Source organism: Lepisosteus platostomus, chromosome 20 (genome assembly GCF_059453375.1).
Source record: "Lepisosteus platostomus isolate fLepPlt1 chromosome 20, fLepPlt1.hap1, whole genome shotgun sequence".
Classification (NCBI taxonomy): Eukaryota; Metazoa; Chordata; class Actinopteri; order Semionotiformes; family Lepisosteidae; genus Lepisosteus; species Lepisosteus platostomus.
In genome coordinates this window covers 14,183,329-14,202,685 of record NC_142630.1, presented here as the reverse complement: position 1 = coordinate 14,202,685, position 19,357 = coordinate 14,183,329, and the positions used below count along the sequence as shown (strand labels likewise).

Genomic DNA, 19,357 nt, shown 5'->3' with positions numbered 1-19,357 from the left:
CAGGAGGCTACAAGATATTTATTTCCTTTCAGAGTTACATTCAAACAGTATGGATTATAAAAACAAAAAACACCCCCACGTCTCAAGATGCCCGTCTTACAGTAATATCACCAAAATAAAACATTTACCAAAAATGATATCAAAGGAACACAATAAATATTCACCTACAAACTATGTACAACGTATTAAAAACATTTCCTTAGGCTCACATCAAAGCTCTCAAGTAGTTTAGAGTAGCCAAGAATACTTGTCAACGTTAAAAAAGCAACAGTGTTTCGCACTACCACCAGTAAAGAGAGGAACACTACAGCTGTGCTCATTTCATACCTTCGTAGGTAGAAGATGGCCTGATTCTTGGTTACTGTAACAGGGGAAAAGAACACCAGCTGCTATCGATTCCTCAAATGAACAAATTCAAGCCCGAAGAGCCCCTAACCCTGACTTCTGTTTGTCTGGATACTTTTCATACAGACTGAATGAAACCCAGAACTGTTGAACGTCTCCTGGTACTGGGCTACAACACCCAAGAGAATCCCACTGGGCCTAGGAGCATGGTTCCTCTTTAGATACAACTGTTCCTGAGGTTCATAGTCCAGTTACAGTCCTCTTTCTTTGTATCTTTCAGTTACAAAAGCTCATTTCTGAAGCACATGGGATTTCTCATTCTTCTCACAGAGTGAAGGCAGTACATTGTATATGTAGTCTGGAGACTTAAACTGCTAATTATGTCCCCAAACATATATATATATACACACACACACACATCTACAGATATGTCCAGTGTCATTTGCAGGTTGAAAATCTCAAAAGGACAGGTTCAGTCTAACATCATCTTAGATGAAACAGAGAGGGTATCGCAAATGGAGAACATCTGGCAGAGACAGAACGGGCTGCCCAGTTACGCCAACTGCAACTCCAAGACCCCCCTACACCTAAGCAGCAGGCACGTTTCGGGTAGGATCAAGAAAACATCCGCAGGGCATTCAGGACTGCTGCAGGTTCAGTCTTCCACCTGCTGAGCCGAGCCGAGCGCTAAGTGGAAGATTCCCAGTGGCAGACAGTCCGACCCACTGGGATGACTAAAGCAAAGGGGACGCGCGAAGGAAGAGATGTAGCGCCTCACTAACAGAACACACCCATTTTGTTTTACTTTCCGTTCTGTGTCAGTCATGTGTGATTGTACCCCTCTGATACGCACTCTTCAGGGGTCATCTTGCCAACGACAGTGCCACACATTACAGAACAGTGACACGAGGCTGGGGAACTCAGTGCCCCAGAATAGGGGTTTTCAATCCCGGCCTGGAGGCCCACAGAACTGCTGGTTTTCATTCCAGCCCCACTCAATTACTTAATTGAAGCCTTAACTGGACTAACAGGTTGCTTGAATACTTGCAAGTTTTCTTCTTCTAATCAAAAGTTGGGAATCGTACGTTACATATGAAACACAACAGTTAAAAGGCGACCCAAAGTGTTGAAGAGCTGAAAGTTAATCCTATTATTAAGTCAAGTAGTTCAATTGCGTAAAAGAGCTTGGCTTGATTAAAATCCAGCAGGGGTGTGGGCCTCCAGGCCCACGATTCCCTGCACGACCACACATCTGTGCTTCACTGATCAGGCTGCAGTCAGGCAGGCTTGGCTTCTGTGCCCGACTGCACTGCACACTCAGGCTGTAATGCACAAATCCTGTCTTGGAGAGTGGTGTCTGCAGGTTTTCACATCCCTGTTCCTCATGACCTATGTGAGCTCAGCATTAGCTTCTCTGAGCTTTCAAAATAGGTCTTCAGCTACTGATTAAATAAGGTCTGATGGATTCTGGAGGAGTAGAGATGTTCATTTATGAGAAGAAGGTTTTGATAACTCAGTGCCCTAAAGTAAGGGGCTCCCAGTCCTAGTCCTGGCCCAGACACACCTGTTTCGTGTTTTAAGACGAGCGCTCTACTTAACTGAGAGCAGTTGGGGGAGGGGGGTGCATTTGAAACTTGAAGAGTTTTAAGTTTCTTAGGCTATGCAATAGTTAAAAGCAACTTACCACATGCTTAAGAATAAAGATGAACGAAGGATTAAAGTAGGAAACGAAGCTTGGTTGGCACAAAATACAACTAGGATTGGAAACCCCAGCAATAAGGCACTGACCAGCCCTCCACCCCAGAGGTCAAAGGGCATTCTGATATGGATAGAGGGCAAAAGATCCCCTTGTATTGTCAAGTTAACCAGCAATCCTGACCAAACGAGCCAGTAACCTTTTAAAGGTTCTTAATCATGCTGATCAGACCTGAGAACACCTTTCATGCAAGAAAAAGATATCAGAAAAAAAGCATCGAAGAGGTTCCGTGAGAAAAAAACGAGCTTTTTAAGTTGTCAAAACTTAAAAATATATATATATATTTTAGGAGTAATTACTTCCTGATGAAAGTCAAAGCTCTGGAAAGATTCATCACATTTGTTAGAACTAGTTTCAAACCCCTACCAGCTGCCGGCTCTGAATTAAAAAAAAATAAAGGCCTTTGCTTTGAAAACCAGAGATGCACAATGTGCAGACGAAGGGAATGAAACGAAAGCACCAAGGACAGAACGAGAGGAGTCGGCAAGACAGCACGAGTGAAGGCCTGCAAACGCTCGGTCTGGTCGCAGAGGGGCTCCGTGTGCTGTAGCTCCTATTTGCTCTACAAGAGGGGGGGAAGTCTAATCACTGGCCGAGCACAACCTCCAGAAGAGGGGATGGAGGAATTTCACCAGCTCCCTGAAGGCGGGAGGTCACCGCCCCCGGAGCCCGGCTGGGCTGCAGGGATCCTCAGGGGTTGATCCTCTGCAGCGCGTCGCACAAGTTCTGGTTGGCGTCGGGCATCTCGGTCATGACTTCCACCGTCTCCCACTCCCCGGTGCGGCTGGACGTCTTGATGGCGTCCACCACGCACTGCATGTACAGCCCGTCCTCAAAGGAGGCGGCCGCGGCCAGGGGCTGCAGTTCCCAGGTCCGGCGGTCCTCCTGGCCCTGGAAGGACTGGCGCAGGGCCTGCACCATGCACACCATGCCCCTGAGGTAGGGCAAGGGGATGTCCAGCAGCCCCTTGTCCAGCGGCCCCGGGGGGTCGGCCAGGAGTAGCTCCTCCTGGTAGGCGGTGTTCCTCTGCCCGTAGAGGTCGGTGCCCCGGGCCACCAGCCTCCCCGCGGAGCCCACCACCATCACCTCGTGCACGAAGGCCCCCGGCATGTTGAAGTTGAGGGTGACGGTGCTGCAGACGCCCCCCGTCATCAGCATCTGGAAGAAGCAGAAGTCGTCGCTGGTGACGTGCCGGATGCCCCGGATGGCGCCGCTCTGCTTGACGAAGGTCTTGAGCAGCCCGTGCACCCTCTCGGCCCGCCGGCCTGTCAGGTGGCTCAGCAGGTCCACGATGTAGGTGCCCATGGTGTGCAGTCCCCCGCCGCCCATCAGCTCGTCGCAGATCCAGTTGTAGGTCTTGCCCAGCAGGCTGCCCCAGTAGACCCGCACGTCGCACACCATCACCTCGCCCACGTAGCCCTCGTCGATCAGCTGCTTCATCCGGGCGAAGGCCGGCAGGAAGCGCAGCACGTTCCCCATCAGGCTCATCAGCTTGGGGTAGTAGCGGGCCGCCGTCACCATCATGAAGGCGTCGGCCGAGGTGGCGGCCTTCTCGCAGATCACGTTTTTCCCGATCCCTTCGGCAAGGCAGAGAGAGAGAGAGAAAGGGAGTCACAGCGGCTCTCACGCCATCTACACCCGCATTTCCCAAATGCCAAAGCCTTTAAAGCCTCCTGCAGTGGCGAATCTTGCAATGACGATCTACTGCATGGACTGCAATAATGGCAGGACAGACAAGTCCCAGCGCACAGCAACCCAACCCATGTCGGGCTTTAAACTATACATGTTTACACTGACATGTGACAAGTTAAAATAAATGATTCAGTGCAAATGGTGCAAAAGATTTTAACAGATTAAGGAATCCTGTGAAGTATCAAAGCCCAATGACAGTCTTCTCTAATTCATGAATGTATTCAATTACACTATTAGGAGGATAGGGGCGCCAAAGTCCTGCACTGCAAATGACACGAGGGCCTGGGAAAGCAGGAGACTAACCTGTGCGATTAAAGCAACTGCGGAGATTCACAACCATCCGCTCAAGCACACTCAAGAGAAAACTTCCTGACACTTTTTTTTTAAGTTTCAATCCATCGTGGTTGCTGATCAGACGATCTCTTCAGGATTCCCAGAGAACCTGCTTCTTCGGGAGGGCTTGGCAGCTCATTTCAGACTCCCAGTACGTTTTGTGTGAGGACATGCTCGTTTTTCCAGTTAATACATGCATGCTATCAGTTTCCGTTTTTACCCTTTTCTCCTGAAAGGGAGTTGGATTAAACTTTGCTAACTGGAAGAGGCTGGGTTTGATCAGCTAAGCATTCCGCGATTCCCATCCAGCTATTTCTTGAAAAAAGCCAGGGTATCGGCCCCAACAACACGGCTGGATGTTTTGTTACACACTCCCACGGCCCTTTGGAAAAAGAAGTGCCTCCTGCTCTTGGTTTAAATTTCCCTTCAGAAGAGATTCTGTGGGAATCCTGGCTATGCCTTACTGCACAGTCCTTTGACAAAGTCCCTTAACTTGACACACAGCTGTGACTGCAGGCTGAGAGAGAAATCATTAACACAGCTTTCTCAATAGTCAACTGACATCTGGTGGACCAAACAACATGCTCTTATACAATCTCGTGATAAAAGAAACATACAATTCGCTTATTCAATCACAGAGCAATGCATTTAAAAGTTTTTTTAGCTCAGAGTTTGGCGGACTCTAGTGGCGGCCCACTGTCACTGCACCTTTTGGTACGTCCCTCTGCCACAGCTGAAGAGGACACCGCTGTGTGCTAAATTCAGGTTTATGATAGGCTACCAAGCTTCTCACTCAAAAAAGCACTTGAACATCCCTGAGCAATTAAGGGCATCTGAGCCTCTTCGCTACACAAGGCTTGAGCCCTGTCTTGGAATCCATCAGGAAGGCAGTCTGGAGTTAGCGCTTGGGCACAATTCAATATCGCTGAGTGCGGGTGAGGTTGTGTCGATGGCTCAGAGGTACAGAGCTTGCGACCCAGAAAGCTGTGGCCGCTCAGAGTGAGCTCTGCAGCTCTGCGATACAGCACTGCCTGGTCTCCTGGCAGACAGAGGGCTCTTGTCAGAGAGACTGGCAGAAGTCCCCTACAGCTGCGCTCCTGATAAGGCGCGCGTGAGAGCATGAGAGCGTGTGTGTGTGTGTGTGAGAGAGAAGGGGCTCGGGAAGGACGCTGGGACAGGAAAACCCCCCAGAGCCACAGGGCTCCTGCATCTGTCCTGAGGAACACAGCCCCCTGCAGGAGGAGGGGGTCGGCCTCCTGTGGGTAATTTACCCTCGCTGAACAGCTCTGCTTTCCTGTTTGTCTTCCTCATTTCCTACGGGCTCCCTTCACTCACCCTTAACCTCCTCGCATCCCCCCCCCCCAACAGCGCTCCTTCATGGGAGTGCTCTTTTACTGCACTGGCAGCGAGCAGCCTCATTAGTCACGAGGCGACAAGACAGGAAATTAAAAAGCAACGAGCCAACTGCACGTCACCGACGGTTTTCGCTCTAGCGTCCCCCCCGCCCCAAGACAAAGGAAAACGACCGACTCCCTACGGTGCAGCCCTCAGCAGGGACACAGTGCATTGTGGGTGAGCCCTGCTCATTTCCAACAGGCTGGGTGAGCTAGCATCACGCCAGCCTCCCACCAGGACCACATGACCGCCAGGAAGACTAACCTGTTCACACACTTTGAGCCTGACTCACTCGCTAAAGGATGGACATGATGTGCCCACAGTACAGGTGTGGGGGAAAAGTGAGGAGTGGCGACACTGAGCCGCTGAACACAGGCAGGTAGTTAAACGCTCTGCCGCCCTGTTTAAAATTCCCAGCCTGGCCCCCAGAACCAACCTGCCTGGTCAGGTTCCAGCCAGAAAGCCCAGAGGCGCGTTCTAACTCCCTAATTCCCGGAATAATGAAACGCCTCCCTCAGCGGATTCCGGGTCTGGACTGGGCCGATGACGAGCCCTTCAGGGTTACAGCACACCTTCCTCGTATTAGGAACTGGAGGCTCTGCAGGGTCGGAGGCTTTCATGGGTTTCCTTATAGGCGGAGACCTGTTACGTACTTCTCCTGCATACTTTAACACGGCACTCACGAAAAAGATCAACTGCGTCATTTTAAAACAAAAATACACTGTGCTGTGTTGCAGTGAGTGAACACATCTTGTGAAATCCACTGGGTGTTTTACGTACTTTACATTGTTTTTATTGCTGTCTCAGTGAGGCCAGAGGAAAATTCCCACTGTATGTGGACAATAAAGTAGATAGTATCAGTCAGTCCAATCAGCATATTTGATCAACAGTGCCTTTAGTGCCTCGGGGCTGTGTTTGTGTTAATCCGTTGTTCTCAGGGAGTTTTTGCAAGTGAGTATTTAAAGTTTAATCAGCCCCCTTCAGAATTAAAAGACACTCATAGCCACCAGCCTCTGTGCCCATTTTTAATGAGTCACCGCGGTTTCAAAGACCGATATATTTGGGCCCGTTCAAGCCAGATTCACCAAAACAAAGCCACTGCAAACAAAAAAACTCCAGGACTGGAAGGTTAAAGCAAAAAGAGGAGGAATTGGTAAAAAGAAGGCAGCGCCTAAAAAGGAAGAGAAGGAAAAAAAACAAAACAAAGAAAGGCTATCAGGCTTCTCCCTATCAGGGTCACCACAGCTCCTCCCAGCCCGGGCCGAGGCCTCTCCCCGAGCGGCCCGGCGCAGGAAACGGACACTGCTGGCCCGGCCCGTCTCCCTGCTCTCTTCCTGCAGCGCGGGGTGCTGGGGGGGGGACCAGGGAGAGCTGCCGAGACGCACAGGCCCGCTGTCCTCGCCCCAGCTCACTTCACTCTCCTGCTCACCCTCACCCATAACCCCAGCGCACACTCGTCTGCTGCCAGCGCTGCAGAGCCGACTCGTTCTCCAGTCTCCGTCCTGCTGGGATTCGCCCAGTTCGGCCCCTTTCCAGATTAGGCAGTGGCAACTTCTACCCTGGGATTTCCAGGCACCTCCAGTTCCATCTACCTCTCAAAGTACCGCCGGAATTTTAACAGCAAAATCCCTACAGCATGCGAGATGGGATTTGCGCTCTTAGCAGCAGACAGTTGACTGGCGAATTATTTCAAAGAACGCCACGACCTCATTATCCGGGGAAAAAAAAAAAGTCAGAAGACAAACACCCACAAGGATGTTCTCTTACAGAAGCCGAATGTGGGCTTGAGAAGTCCGACTGTGCGTTTGACAAACCCAGAAGGTCTAAACAAATGAATTTTTTGTCTAGATTGACTTTTATATGGACGATTTCAGACACAAAACGGCCGAGGAAGTTAACCCGCCCAGATCAGGAAGGAAGGGTAATCAGGCAGGAATTTGTGAGGAAAATAAGGGCAGATATATATACAATTTTCAGAATCAGAAAGGAAAAATAGAATGAGCAGATTTTTTAAGGATTTCATAACTGTGCAGCTATGAATGATGCACAAATTACATTGCTTCACACGGTCATCAGACTATGACTGTTTATTACAGCCATAAACAGGAACTAGGATCTAAACAAATTCAGCACTACAACCAAGTGGCAGGGAAGATTAAATAGGCAAAAGCTTCCATTTATATTCCCCAGAGGAGATGTGAAGATCTAAGCCAAGGCATTTGTTTATAGCAAAAATAATCCTACCAAAAAGAACAAATCCATGCAAAACCCAAAGAGAGTGCTCCCACTGTAACTGCATATGGCATCACTGCACGTAATCAATATATGATCAATCATAATTCATCTGTGCAATGTACTTATTTTACCAGTTAACCCAACAACATGCAAATAGAATCCATTCTGATCCACATCCCCCTCTGTGGTATAGTAACCAGGAAATCGTAGCAAAGTCCAAAAGTGAAAACAATCATCACAGCGAAACAGGTTCACAAGTCTGATTACAGTTCCTCTGTATCGCTTTGGGTTAACTGGTAAGATGAGCACCCTGTATTATTTAGATAAGAACTCCATTGTGAGGCTAAAGAATCCGATTAACGGACACCAGTCATAATAAAGGCTCTGTTGTCAAGGCAGGGAAAGGCAGTGGACTCATTTGCGTAACTTCAGAACAAACAAGGAACTCTTCCTGCTGAGGGCATCAGCACATGACAGACCTTAGGGGAGATTAGAGTCGCGAGCACTATAAGCCATCCTTTGTGACCAATAGCTTTGCGATGTTAGAACTGCAGCCCAAGTTCCAAAGTCTTTTAGCGGGATTTCGAAAAGACTTTTAAAAAAAAAGCTGAAGACAAACTTGAATCTCTCAGTTGTGACTAATCGCTGGCTCGGTTTCTAGATGGGCTCCTAGGTCTGCCAGACCTCCAAGCTGGGAGCAGCAAGTCAAGAGAAAGAAAGATCCTGTCTTTGGCTCTGCTCACCCGTCATGCTACAGCACTGCTCTACTGTAAGGCAGAGCTGAAGGCTTCTGAGCAGCATCTGAGGTCCCATGAGGCGAAACAGAACTGTAACTTTCTTTGGAGGGGGGAGCTGGGGCTATAAAGGAATAAGCCAAGGCTGATTCCAGGCTGAAAAGCAGAAAGAAGCAGCAATGACGCATCAGCTGTTGAGTCCTCTTCTTTCTACCATTCAGCATGAAATTAACCTTTACCAGTTCCTGTATAGGGGCGACCCAGTGGCATTGCTGTCTCGCAGGCCTGGGACCCTGGGCTCAATCCCAGACCTGGGGTGCTGTCTGTGTGGAGTCTGTATGTTCTCCCCACGTTTGTGTGGGTTTCCTCCCACAGTCCAAAGGCAAAAGGTTAATTGGATCCTAGGTAAAAGCGGCCTTGGTGTCCGTGCGTTATTTGGCCTGGTGATGGGTTCGTGTCCTGTCTAGGGTGGACCCTGCCTTGCGCCTGTTGCTTGCTGGGATAGGCTCCACCCCCCCCCCCCCGTGACCCTGATTTGGGCGGAGCGGTGGCTCTGTGGCTAAGGATCTGCGCCTGTGACTGGAAGGTTGCCGGTTCAAATCCTGCGGCCGGCAGAGGAATCCTACTCCGTTGGGCCCCTGAGCAAGGCCCTTAACCCCAACTGCTCCAGGGGCGCCGTACAATGACCGACCCTGCACTCTGACCCCAAGCTTTCAAGTATGTGAAAAGATTAATTCCTAATGCAATAAATTGTATAGGGCTAATAAAGAAACATTATTATTATTATTAACATTATTTTGGAAGAAGTGGTTTGGAAATGGATGGACGGACGTTTCCTTTCTGAATCTCAGTGGCTGATAACAGAGGACCTGCACTGGGCTGTTCTGGCAGGCAGCAGCGGGGCACAGAGGGGCTCGGCGAGGCTCGGCGAGGCTCGGCGTCTTACCCAGCGCCTTGACGGCGATCTGGCGGGTCAGCGGCGGCGGGATGTTGATGCAGACCAGGTCCACGTCGGGGTGCAGCAGCACGTCGTCCGTGCGGCTGGTGTGGAAGGGGATCCCCAGCTCCTGGGAGAGCTGCCGGGCCTCCTCGTCCGTGCGCCCCCACACCGCCTCCACCGAGAAGCCCTCCGCCTGCAGCAGGGGCACCAGCACCCGAGCTGTGCTCCCCGTCCCGAAGACGCCCACGCCGGGCAGCATGGCCGGCCTGCAGCCACCTCCTTCTCCGCACTCAGGGCCGGACGGGCATCTCCTGCCAGCCTCTCACAGCGCCGCCCTCCTGCTCACCTGCGGAACAGCGCCAAGCACAGCCCGTGAGAGCCCGCTCCAAAACCCCCGAGCGCACAAAAACCACCCCGCCCCCCCGTCTCTGTCCCTCTGGTTCACCGCTCGGCAAAGCCCTGGCGCACACGAGACTCCCAGCTCTTCCCTGGAGCAGGGGCGTGGGGCTGTAGCTGCTCAGGAACGTAGACCCCAAAGAGGCTTCTCAGCTTTATCCACCAAACTGCAAAAACTCGGGCACGACTGGGGAATAACTCTGGACACGTCCCGTTGACGCATCACCCAGCTCTCTCGACTGGGGAGGGGGGGCAGCAAGCGCAAAACTCAAGCGCCCTTGAGGAATTTCACAAAGGCTCGGGCTGGAACAAGCTGCCCGGTCATGTTGCTGAAGCCGACACCCTGGACGTTTTTTGCTTAAGCTCCTCGGGGTAACTAATTCTGCGTTTTAATACACAGTTGTCACGTTCACTGCTACAAGTGCAGCTTAACTTAAAGGGGAACTGCAAGGCGAGTTTTGTATTTCGGGGGTTAGAAAGATTCGGCACTGATGAGTGCATTTCGAACTGCAATGAAAGTAAAACGTACACAGTAACGTGTAAAACCCCCATTTACATCACAAAATAGACTAAACTTACACGTACGCACAGCGCCATAATCTGGCAACAAAACTTCCAGTGACCTGAAAAAGGCCCTATTACTTTCTAAACAAGCAGGCTTGTGAAAACATCTCTTTTAATCCAACAGAAATATTGCTCTCAACTTTGAGATGGTTTTGCCAATAAATACTACTTGTTAACTCTGCATGCAGATCACATTGGAACTTTTCTGCTGTGAAATGTATGAGTGTGTAAGTCGAGGTTGTGCACCAGACATCACATTAGTCATTACAGGGACTAGTGAGCAGGAACGGTAGGTTTAACCCTGCCTGTGAAGAGACCCTGAGTTTGTAACAACCTGGAGACTTACAGCTCACGAACATAAAGTTCGCAATTTTGTGCTGAATGCAGAATGTCAAATTGTGTGATACCGCCAGTCAATGTATTTTGCTACCAAGGTAAAAATAACTGGTGTGACAAATTGGGACTGCAGCTCCCCTTGAAAACAAGACTATTTAATGACAAGAAAAATTGCTATCGCAATGTCTAACGTTTCAGATTCAGCACCAGTGACTTTATAGTTCAGGATGTAGGTAACAGCACATGTGTAGTAATGTCAGAAGGCACACAGCTGACCCAAGCAAGAGGACAGTGCCGGGAGTTAAAATTCACATCTACTTCTGCAATAAAACCTCTTCCGCAACAACAGCCTAGCGCTGTTCTCTAAAACGCGCGAGAGAGGTGCTCACAATGCACATCAGAAAACTGGCCAACGAGAGGAGCCAATCGGCCCATGTAGCTAACTGATCCGAGAATCTCGAGCGGGCATTTCTAGAAAAAAATGAGGGCACTGGCTACCTTGCTCCAGATTCCCAAAAGCCCTTGAATTCCTTACAGTCGAATCGATAACCAGTCACTGATGACCCAACGGTGCCAATTCAATGTTGAAACTCACCGGGAACCGGGAACTTTTAGACCTTCAGTCTACAACTCTCAGCTGAGCCTTTTCAGGGACTGGGCGAAGAAATTCCCCAGTTACAATGGTGATCCCGAGAATACCCATTTATACAGCAGGGCAGATGTGCACCTAATAATAAACCAGTCATAAAATCGCAAAACAATAACAATATTTTCCATAAACAGAGTCCAGCTCCAGGAACAGAGTGCGAGCACAACTAGAGGTCACTGACAGTGTGAAACAGGGATCTAAACTTGCAAACATGAGCTCTCTTACCAGGCTACACTGACCCTGTGGGGCAGAGATCTCCAGGCCTGGTCCTGAGGCACCCCAGATCAACTGTGTCATCCATCAAACAGGCACGTTGTACAAAGTCATTCAGAGATCACCGAGGACTAAAACCTCAGCCTTCAAGGACCAGAATTCAATTAACTGAAGAGATTACTTGCTTGATTCATCAGTAGCCGACAGGTGTGGCCAATGTCTAAACACAGGTGACCTATGAGACTAACTGGACTGGGGATCAGGGTTGGATCAAGGTTGGAGAGCCCTGCCGCAGAGGAGGCACTTATGTTTCTAACCTGAATCAGAGGAGAGTCTCCTCTTCACAAGGTTAGTCACTTTGAAGATGACAGATCTGCTGTGACTGAAAACAGCATTTCAAACGTGACAAACTGCAGCAAGACGCACAAAACACGGTTACTGTTACCCTTAAAAATATCCGGACGTGGCTACTTGACTGTTAACAGCTGTTTGGTTATGTAGTTGGACAGTGCAAAAAATCATTATGAATAGTTTAAAGTGAATTATTGTTAAATAACTCCTGGAAAAGGCTGCCTTTGAGTAGGCTTTTAAGGTCTTCAGTAACAGACTGATAGCTAATCACAAGAACGGTGTGCACAAAATATTCTGCAGGGTTTATTCAAGAAAAAACGGTTCAAAACCCTCGGGGTGGCCTTTCGAGTGTACAGCGTGTCTGTTGAAAGATCCCGTTTGCGATAGCCGGCAGATAGTCCAGAGTCCAGGTGAGACCGACTTGTTTTGAAGTCTGGCAAAGTAAATCCTGTGGGTACCTTTTGCGTAATTAACACGGTCACAGCTTTAATCTTGCAAGCAACACCTGAACAGCTTCGAAACACGAGAGGAAGCGGTTGTATAATGTGCTCAGACCAGTTTATTAACTTCAAACCACCGCACATTTTCTGTTCCTTATTCTCTGTCCCGGGCCTCGGTTATTGAAGTTTTTTTTTAAACATTCCTTTTACCTTATCCAGGCGTGTTTCTTCCACTACAGGAAAAACGATGACATTTCTGGTAGTCAATGCAAAATCAAGAAGTACTTTTGGATAAAAAAAAAACGTCTCGCTTTAATCCGACGTTTTTATATGCATATAGAGCTGACGGTTCTGATCGTCTCTTATCTACCACACGCAATAAAAACACGCCACTCCTTTAAAATATTAATCAACCATCTGGCCATACATCCGGCTTACAGGACACGCTTTCAAAAACATTATTTGCTGGCTTCTCAAAAATACTCTTGAGTAGCTAGCATTGAACCAACAACACCCCAGACGAGCTCCCAAGCGACACAACAGGAGAACATGAAGCGACTGGCAAGTGAGGTTTGCTTTATTAACACAGCACCACGGACACGGAAACGGCAAAGCGGCGAACACGGAAAATTACCCTGGTATTTGAATGAATCCACCGGCAGAGAAAAAAAAACCCCACCGCCAATCAGCTTTCTGCCTGAGCATCGCCAATCGGCACAATCGATAGACAAGACGCAAAACACCGACTTAATCTTTTAAATCCCCCACCCTTTTATGACAATGGGAGAATCGCGTGTGAATTATTTTTTAAAAGAAATGTTCACAACCGCTTTCTGTGTTCCTAAGGAGAGGATGACCGTGAACCAGCGGAGCAAGCAGAGAGCAAGAGGGGGTGCCAGCCCGGAGTGGGACCGTGTCACCCCTGCAGTCGGTCTCTTTCTCGTTTCCCTTGCAAAAACAACTGCACGTACCCCCCCCCACCCACCCACCCGGGCCAGCGATCCCGCTGCGGCTCCGTGCCTCTCACACGGACCCAGAGAGGCTTCGCCCTGCCGGGGGATGAGCGACACGCCTCAGCGCTCCTGCAGACAGCGGCGCTACCGGCCGGGCTGCGCCGGGAGGCGTGAGCGGAGGAGCGCACAACGAAAACGTCTCGAAAACCCGTTCATCTTTGTCTTGTGTGTGTGTGTGTGTGGGTTTGCAAAACCGGGACTGTGCCAGCGGATACCTGCGTGCCCCCCCCCGCCACCCCAAGAGAGAGTCCATACCCACCAGCAGCAGGCAGAAAACGTCGGACCAGTCTGGCACTTTTAGCCCCGCAGCCTCTGGACTCACTTTCGCCTCATACACGCAGCCCAGCCCAGCCCTCCGACACTGTAGCGCCGTTGCACAGCGATGCCATTTCGCTCCCGGTAGTTCACGGAAACCAAAGCCTTGGTTACCTCCGTTTTGTTTTCCTGTTTTCGGCTCCTGCGCCCCGAGCCCGGCCGCTCCTGTGCGCTCGCTCCCAGCATGACGGAGCGAGGCTGCGCACGCAGGGCGCCCCGGACACGCCTCTTCTGCGCAGCGCGGCCCTGCCGGGGGTGTGAAAGAGCCGTGTTTACAGTTCATTTCACTGTCTTACTTCATGCGTGGAAGGGAATTTAGCGATGCTTACAGCTATACCTCCAGACGCCGCCAAAAAAGAAAAACATGTTGTGTAAAACATGGATGTAAGCATAATTAAATATAAAGGTTGATTCCATTCTGAAAATAAAAGAGACACAACGTTGTGTCTGGAATACACCTTTACTTGCTCATTTGCAGCTTAAGCATGCTGACGCGGATACCTACTTGAACATGATCAAATGTAGCTATGAATTTCTTTGTTTGCCGAAACGTTTTACGAAGCTTTCCTCAACCATGGAAAAACACATTCCTCGTGGCTGCTGCGGGATCCTGCTCTTTCCACTCCTCCAGGATACACGAGACAGCGAGAATTCGTTCATGTGACCCATAGGGGGCACTTGGCATAACATCGTACTACGAAACTGATTAAAAACATACACGTCAAGGTCTTTATAAACTGCTCCTATCCTTGAACCTGTGTTTTCACTGCGATTACTTCAGTCCATCCATCTGTATGAATAGGTACTGTAGGCCAGAAGTACATAGCACAGTTTGTAAGAGTAGAGGTGTTCCTCTGGTGTCCTGGGTAGATTCCAGTCTGGGCTTGAACGTCCAACTGGTGAAGCTACGTTTTATGTATCCACCCGATACAGAACAGCAGTTGTGTGGCTGCTTGTTCGGAACGATCTCTGTGCGTCTCCCAGATGGGGCTGCTTGTTCGGAACGATCTCTGTGCGTCTCCCAGGTGGGGCTGCTGGTGATGAATGGCTCCTGTGTCTCCCAGGTGGGGTCTCTCCTTCAGTGGTGGATGTAGTAGGTCCCCACTTGTTTGCAAAGATCTTTGGGGTTCCTTCAGGATTTAAAGAGTGCTAAATTAGTGTAAGGAATTGTTATTCCCATCACTGTTAATACTAGCTATTGCCCAGCATCCCTTGCAGGGGAAGCTGTGATTTTCTGTCCCTTAAATCCTGCAGAAACAAGGGGAGGCTCTAGGCTAGGACTTGTCTGGATTTTTACAAAGGTGTGATTAATGGTGACCTTAAGTTGGATTTCAGAATGTGGACTGCTCTCCTCCTCTCCAAAATAGCAAAGATCCAGTCAGCAGATCCTTCCATAGCTTTGAGGCCTACACCCTGGACTTCAGCACCAGTCTGCATTCCAGCAGAGCTCAAGGTTGCTTCAGTAATGACTTAACTGAATGATTTTCAGTTGACAAGACTGAGGTGATATATCATGCTATCAATTGATGGCATTGTCACAATGATCGTCAAAAGCACGTATCATTTTTTTTTCTTTATAGGGGTTCTGAACCAAGACCATTTGGTCTGAAAAAAGAGCTACTCTTGCTACCTCTCAGCCAGGGTCAACTGACTGTGTGTCACTAAGAACATTGCAATAATGACTTGACTTGTGTTTGGTATGAAATGGTGTAATTTTGCTATGTTTTAATCTAAAGCTCCACATGTATTACTGTTTCATAACAGATGCCAAATACAAATGACCAAAAATGGTATGCCGACAGCAAAAACAGGCATTACCAAAGTCTTGAGTAGAAATCAAGTTATTCAATAACAGCTAGACTAAAATGTAGTCCAGAAGACAGATATGCTCCTGGCCTGACCCTGAGATCTTCAAAGCCGTCACTGTCGGACCCCTGTTCTTTCTCAGACATTGACAGTTTACAGACTACAGAGGAGTGATGGCTCAGTGGAAAAGCTCTGTAGCAGGCAGCCAAGAGATAAAACAAGAAAGAACAGGACACCGGATAATTTGCACATGGATGTGTATTTTAATAAAAATAATTCTGTCAAAATACAACAGAATACAATATTTGTCTTTACCATATTTCCAGTACATAGGTATTTTTTCATAATTCTTTTTTTCTTTTTTTTTGTTTTAAAGGTTTTCAAAGGTTCATGCTAAGTAGAGGGTAACTTATTTCACAAATACTAAGATCAAACTCAAAAAATAAAATTATAATTAAAAAAAAAACTTGTGCACAGCTTGCGACATTTTACCCATTTAATTGCCATCCTTCAATCCCAATGGGGCATCAACTGAAGTTCTTGTCAGTTTAAAGGAATAAAAAGTCACGTTTCCTAATAAAGTGTGATCCAAGTGAAAATGACGATAGGCGGGGCTCGATCGGTCTGGCTATTGAGGAGTATAACGTACTTGGGTCTGCCAGAGGGCGTGTACGACTAAAACAGGTTTTAGACTTTCCAAAAAAGTGAGAGAACCATCTCTGTTCAAAGATCTTATACTCAGAAACAGGGTATCTGAATACGGTTCGCTTCAGACATTTTAAAAACGCATCTCCAGCCACTGCACCCTGTATCACATTAGATAAATCAAGTAACCTACGAGTGCAGGGTGGATACAGACTTAATTCAAGTACTATATACATCTGTATATGTCACAACTCAATTAAAAAAACAGATTCCGTTTTTTTGTCTTTTGAAAGAGTCGATCAAGAACCCGAGAGGCCCTCTGGAGAGCCTGATCACAGGGGCCGTTCTGAAGTAGTGGTCATCATCTGGCACTGACCAATGAGTGAGAGGGCCAAAATGAACAGTTTGGCAGTTTGGCTTGTGTTCAACTCCACCCCCTAAACCCCTGCCCTCACTACCGTGAATGTGGTTGTGGTTGTGGGGGGGTGGGGTGTGCTTTCATTCCTCTTCCTCTGGCTTGTACTTGTCTCTTGTCTGCATAATCCCCTTTGCCTGCCACTTAATATGATGCACACAAAACAGAAAATAAACATAATACGCCTTATTATACATTTCGTGTTAGAGCGAGGTAAAACAAAAACAATGCATTTCAGACAACTTGTCCGAGAAATCTCATGTAGGCCGTCAGCATTCAAAAATAAAACCCTACTGAGCTACATTCAACACAGGGTTACTCCATCCTAACTGGCATTTTGAAACTCTGGTGGCTGTGACCACTTGTGCAGTTAATAATATTCAAGGAAAATGTTTTATAAGAAAGAGTTTATAGCCACTGAATCCACAGTGGCCAGGTCAAAATTAATGCATTAGTTCAAATGATATTGTCTCTTTAACAGCCATTGCAGCAGAAACTCTCAGTTCATGTGGGCTGGCCGTCAGGACATCACATGGCCATTTCCTATTGGGCTCCTAGGCCATGCTGGAGAGGTGGGGAGGCTAGCCTGCATAGAGAATAAGTCTAACTGAGACTCTTCCACAGTCATCATGCTCCTATTCAGAAGGACTCTCTCCCTTGGGATTTAGGGAAAGCCACGGTATTTACAAGGTAAAAGAGAGTGCATGCAAGCTTATTTCCACAGAGACCCCTGCTGCTGCATGTCTGTCTGAAGGTGTGGGGTAAAAACAAAGAGTGCTAACATAGATGTTCCTTATGCACACCTCACATACACTCCACACCAGGTAGATGACACATAAAACAGCACAGCAACTGAAATGCTACAATGCTATGGTGTTCATAACAAGGAGAGATATGATCGATCTGGCCTTTTGTTTTTAAATATCCCCCCTGCTAAGCAGGCTCAAAGAACATATTAGAGGAATTAACGTCAAAAATAGTCATCACACTTTTTAGAAAGCAGTGATTTTTGGGATGGCGTTAGCCTGGTGCTGTAGCAAGTTCCAAAGAGGCCACTCCAGTGAGCCGGGGCTCTGCTGGGACGCTGAGCTCCCCTGGGGGCGGCATGCTGCTGAGCACACGGTGAGCACTCCCAAAGGGGGAGCCCCATCTGGAACAGGGGACGACTGGTGAGATACACACCCCCATTGTTAAATATTCAAGACCGAGGAGGGAGGCCTCGACTGAACTTAACTGTCAGCCTGTTTCGCGCCGAGTGCTAGACTACAAGTGGCTAACTCATCAGACACAGGCACCTTCATTTTCCTCTGGCGCAGAGTTCGGACTTTGCAGCTCTGAGTGCAGAGAGCCTGCGCACACGTTCAGCAACCTTTCAGCTTGAAAGTCACAAGCAAGTGTGCAAGAGACGCACACAAACTGTCAACTTACATTTCTGCGTCACAGCAGAGACAAATAGCTTGTGCAGCTGAAAATGTGGATTTTTGCAGGCACAGGGCAACCAACCAAATTCCTTCATTTTTTTTTACAATTCCTCATGTTCCTTACATTCCTCAAACGAACTGGAGCCAGAAAAGCAGCGTCTAATTTCTTATACCTAACTGGGCTGTAACAGCCTTTCAAGAAAGCTTTAGTGTAGTTGAATCACTACAATATTAGACTGTGGAACTTCAAAATCCACTTTTTGTAAAAAAATACAAAGGAATTGTCCTGAACTGAACCCTTTGAGTCACTATTGTGAACTCTAAAATATATTAAGCCAGCAAATTCAAAAACCTTCATGAAGTCAGCTGGTGCTCCACAAGACACCAGGTGTTACATACTGCAGACAAGTTTGTGGCTTATCTGGGAAGCTTTCTTTGTTTTAATCAATGAACAGCAATTTTTTTTTCTGAGGAATTGTCAACATAGCATAATTGACTTTTTCCACAATCTAAAGGTTAGAAAAGAAATTAAAATCACAGTAAGCATGGAGATGACCAATTCAATGCTGGTAAAACAAAAGGACTTTCTTCCACTTTCCATGCTAAATTTCTATGCGTATGTATACCTGAGTTCTGAGAAACAAAAGTATTGTTTAATTACAATGTATACCTTATTATTCTGTTTTAATAGGGCATACCGCAGTTTAAAATGTTATCTGGGGGGTTCATTTCCGCCCTTAAAAACAAAGGATCTAGATTTTCAAGATGAGCACAACAAATGACAAACTAAAAACTAAAAAAAAAAATACTACATAAACAGAATAATAATTAATCTTTAAATAGTGTCACACAATCTGTATCTGATAATACAAAATTAAAAAAGCCTTTCTTGTGTTGTATTTATCTACTCTTCAAGACTCCACCAAAGGGAAAACAGCACACCAATTCAAACTCAGGCTCTCCTTGATCTCCTCGGCCACTGAAAGTCCTCTCGTACGCTGTCCTGTACATTGCCTGAGAAAAGACAAAAAATAACTGAAAACAGTACAAGCAATCAAAATCAACCGCCCTGTAAAACATTAAATATGGTAGTAATAGCTATTCATTCAGCTGCAATGCACACAAATGCTTAAAAAATAAAAAGGAAAAATGGCAAAGACATTAAACCTTTCACCTTAGAACATAAACCATCATACAAGCCCATTATAACTCTAATAAGATGGGTATTTGACGGTCAATTTCAGGACCAGCTGGCAAGACTGTGACAAGGTGCAATATCATCTTGCAACAGTAGATGGCAGTAGATGCAACAAGAGAGCATTCCGGAAAGTCAGACCAGACTGCTTTAGAAGTATTATAAACT

At 47.6% G+C, this 19,357-nt stretch overlaps 2 protein-coding genes and 1 long non-coding RNA gene across 6 annotated transcripts in view; 1 reads left to right on the top strand and 2 right to left on the bottom strand.

The window, feature by feature from the left end:
• On the bottom strand, positions 1–14,136 carry gfod2 (glucose-fructose oxidoreductase domain containing 2). 3 transcript variants are annotated; one of them, XM_088613560.1, is made up of 3 exons: positions 13,652–14,136; positions 9,437–9,776; positions 1–3,678 (listed from the first exon to the last, which is right to left on the bottom strand). In XM_088613560.1, the coding sequence occupies exons 2-3, from the start codon at positions 9,687–9,689 to the stop codon at positions 2,792–2,794; spliced, it is 1,140 nt and encodes a 379-aa protein (XP_088469686.1). In that variant the 5' UTR covers positions 9,690–9,776; positions 13,652–14,136; the 3' UTR covers positions 1–2,791. The 3 variants fall into 3 exon arrangements, with proteins under 3 accessions (XP_088469686.1, XP_088469687.1, XP_088469688.1); XM_088613561.1 differs by having other exon boundaries at positions 13,822–14,136; XM_088613562.1 differs by lacking the exon at positions 13,652–14,136 and adding an exon at positions 12,590–12,752.
• LOC148644578 (uncharacterized) lies at positions 12,735–15,979 on the top strand. The gene is made up of 2 exons (XR_015928631.1): positions 12,735–12,949; positions 13,226–15,979. It is a non-coding gene; the product is annotated as an uncharacterized LOC148644578 (long non-coding RNA).
• Positions 15,754–19,357, bottom strand: part of ranbp10 (RAN binding protein 10) — a 27,032-nt gene continuing 23,428 nt past the window's right edge. For both annotated transcript variants that reach the window (XM_088613559.1, XM_088613558.1), the window contains exon 15: positions 15,754–19,008. The gene's annotated coding sequence lies outside the window, so the exon portion shown is untranslated. The remainder of the gene's footprint in view (positions 19,009–19,357) is intronic.

Excerpts from the sequence above, each read along its gene's own strand:
- gfod2 (XM_088613560.1), bottom strand. The coding sequence starts at position 9,689 with ATGCTGCCCGGCGTGGGCGTCTTCGGGACGGGGAGCACAGCTCGGGTG. Across the intron at positions 3,679-9,436 it reads GATCGCCGTCAAGGCGCTGG|GGATCGGGAAAAACGTGATC; the intron begins GTAAGACGCCGA and ends GCCTTGCCGAAG.